Raw genomic sequence first — 2,074 nt, 5'->3', positions numbered from 1 at the left:
AAGCACTCGTATTTAAATAACTTGTGAAAAGATAAAATTAAAATTAGTGTATTTAAAGATATTAAAAATTTTGAATTTATACAAAAAAAAAGGAGAAAAAATTGATGAAGGAACTAATTTGGTGCACGACATTCTATTTTAAGGACTAAAATGAGTCATCTGATGCAAAGTAAATGACTAATTTGGTGCGTATATAATGATGACATAGTGGATGACACGTGGACAAATAATATTGCGACGCGTGACATAATCCAACACATGACAAAATAGTATTGTGACACGTGGCATAACCATCCACATCAGCATGTCACGTGTCGCTGATCGACATGTCGTCATATCGTTATACGTAGCCAAACTATGAGGTGACACGTGTTACAAAAGATCCACGTTATCAAGCGACGTCTTCGCTCGTTAACAGAAAACGAGTCAATGACTAATATGGTGCAATTTTTCCAATCTCAGAAACATAATTAGTATAATTAAAATCTCAAGAATATAATTAGTGCAATTAAAATTTCAGAAACAATTTTGGTGGACGATATTAATCTCAAAAATCACTTTAAAAATTTAGTCAATATTTGGTAGATTTTCAAATAAAATATAGCAATAGTAAAATTGTTTCATAATAAATTATTATGATTTGATATCAATAAAAAAGTGATATGTTTTAGTTTAAATTTAAACAATTCAAAAATAATATTCTATCTGCATGTCACTTTTTAATTAATTTATATGTGATCATATGAAGTATAAAAATGTTACTTAAATATTTATACAATATTATGCGACCTACGGATTGAGTATTGACAAAGCTTGGTTGGTTGGAATTTTCTTTGAAAAAAGAAGAATAGACAGCACTTCATTAATTATTGACTACTAAAAGTTAATTCAAGTCATGAGGTCTGCTTCATTTAACATATATAATATAAAAGTTAGATCCGCTTAACTATTCATATGGAAAACTATGTTTATTGAAGGATTATTATATTAGTTATAATTAAAATAAAAAATAAAATAGGTGAAGACACTCCATAAAGATATGTAATATGTAAACTTCCTTTGGTATTGATAAAGATATGTAGTTATGTAATGATGTATTGATTCAATAATTCTTCTGGAGCAGAAGGCCCACGAGTCTTTCTTTGCGAGCACATCGAGCTTCATCTCCAATTCCATTTCCATTTCAATTTCACATTCTCTCTGTTTCTCTTTCCATTATGCCTCCAAGAATCCTATTATGCGGCGACGTTTTTGGGCGGCTAAACCAGCTCTTCAAGCGCGTCTCATCGGTCTCTATCTCTCTAGGGTTTACTATCACCTTTGCACAGTTTCCGTTGGCGTAACACTGATTGTTGTTGTTTTTGTCTTTTTAGGTGAATAAATCGGCGGGTCCATTCGACGCGCTTTTCTGCGTGGGTCAGTTCTTCCCGGACTCGCCGGAGCAGCTCGACGAGTTCATGGCCTACGTCGAAGGCAGCTCCCAAATTCCGATTCCTACTTACTTCATCGGCGACTATGGCGTCGGTTCCGCCAAAGTATTGCTGGCGGCTTCCAAGGACTCCGCCAATCGTGGTTTCAAGATGGACGGTCTCAGAGTCCGCGAAAACTTGTTCTGGTTGAAAGGCAGTGGCAATTTCTCCCTCTTTGGTATCCACTTGTTCCTTTTTCCTTCAAAATATATAAATATTAATGCCTCTGTTGCATTTACACTTCGCTGAACATGTCAAATTAATCAGTCATATTTAGCAGCAGTTTAGCATAATGTTTGGATTGTGTTATCTATTTTCGTGATTTGATATCGTGTCTTTGGTGTATTTCATATGGCTTATATGCAGGTTTATCTGTGGCCTATTTATCCGGGAGAAAATCACCGGAAGGGCAACAGTTTGGAACCTACAGTCAGGATGATGTTGATGCTTTGCGAGCAATAGCGGAGGATCCCGGAATTGTGGACTTGTTCTTGACATATCCTTGAATTCATCTGCAATTTTCGTATTAATTCTACTCTGCTTTTCTAGGAAGTGTGAATTGTTTGTTAGTTTCCTTGATTCGTCGTTACTAATGAATGGCCAAC

The 2,074-nt window shown here is 35.1% G+C and overlaps 1 protein-coding gene across 1 annotated transcript in view; it reads left to right on the top strand.

Moving 5' to 3' along the window:
- Positions 1,135–2,074, top strand: part of LOC107643049 (zinc finger CCCH domain-containing protein 64) — a gene marked incomplete in the record, with an annotated part of 4,187 nt that continues 3,247 nt past the window's right edge. The window contains 4 exon segments of the mRNA XM_016346590.2: positions 1,135–1,289; positions 1,374–1,647; positions 1,836–1,965; positions 2,060–2,074. Coding sequence (XP_016202076.1) covers positions 1,218–1,289; positions 1,374–1,647; positions 1,836–1,965; positions 2,060–2,074 — 491 coding nt within the window.

This window comes from Arachis ipaensis, chromosome B01 (genome assembly GCF_000816755.2).
Source record: "Arachis ipaensis cultivar K30076 chromosome B01, Araip1.1, whole genome shotgun sequence".
Classification (NCBI taxonomy): Eukaryota; Viridiplantae; Streptophyta; class Magnoliopsida; order Fabales; family Fabaceae; genus Arachis; species Arachis ipaensis.
The sequence above is the reverse complement of the archived record's forward strand: the minus strand, read 5'-3'. Positions and strand labels throughout refer to the sequence as shown.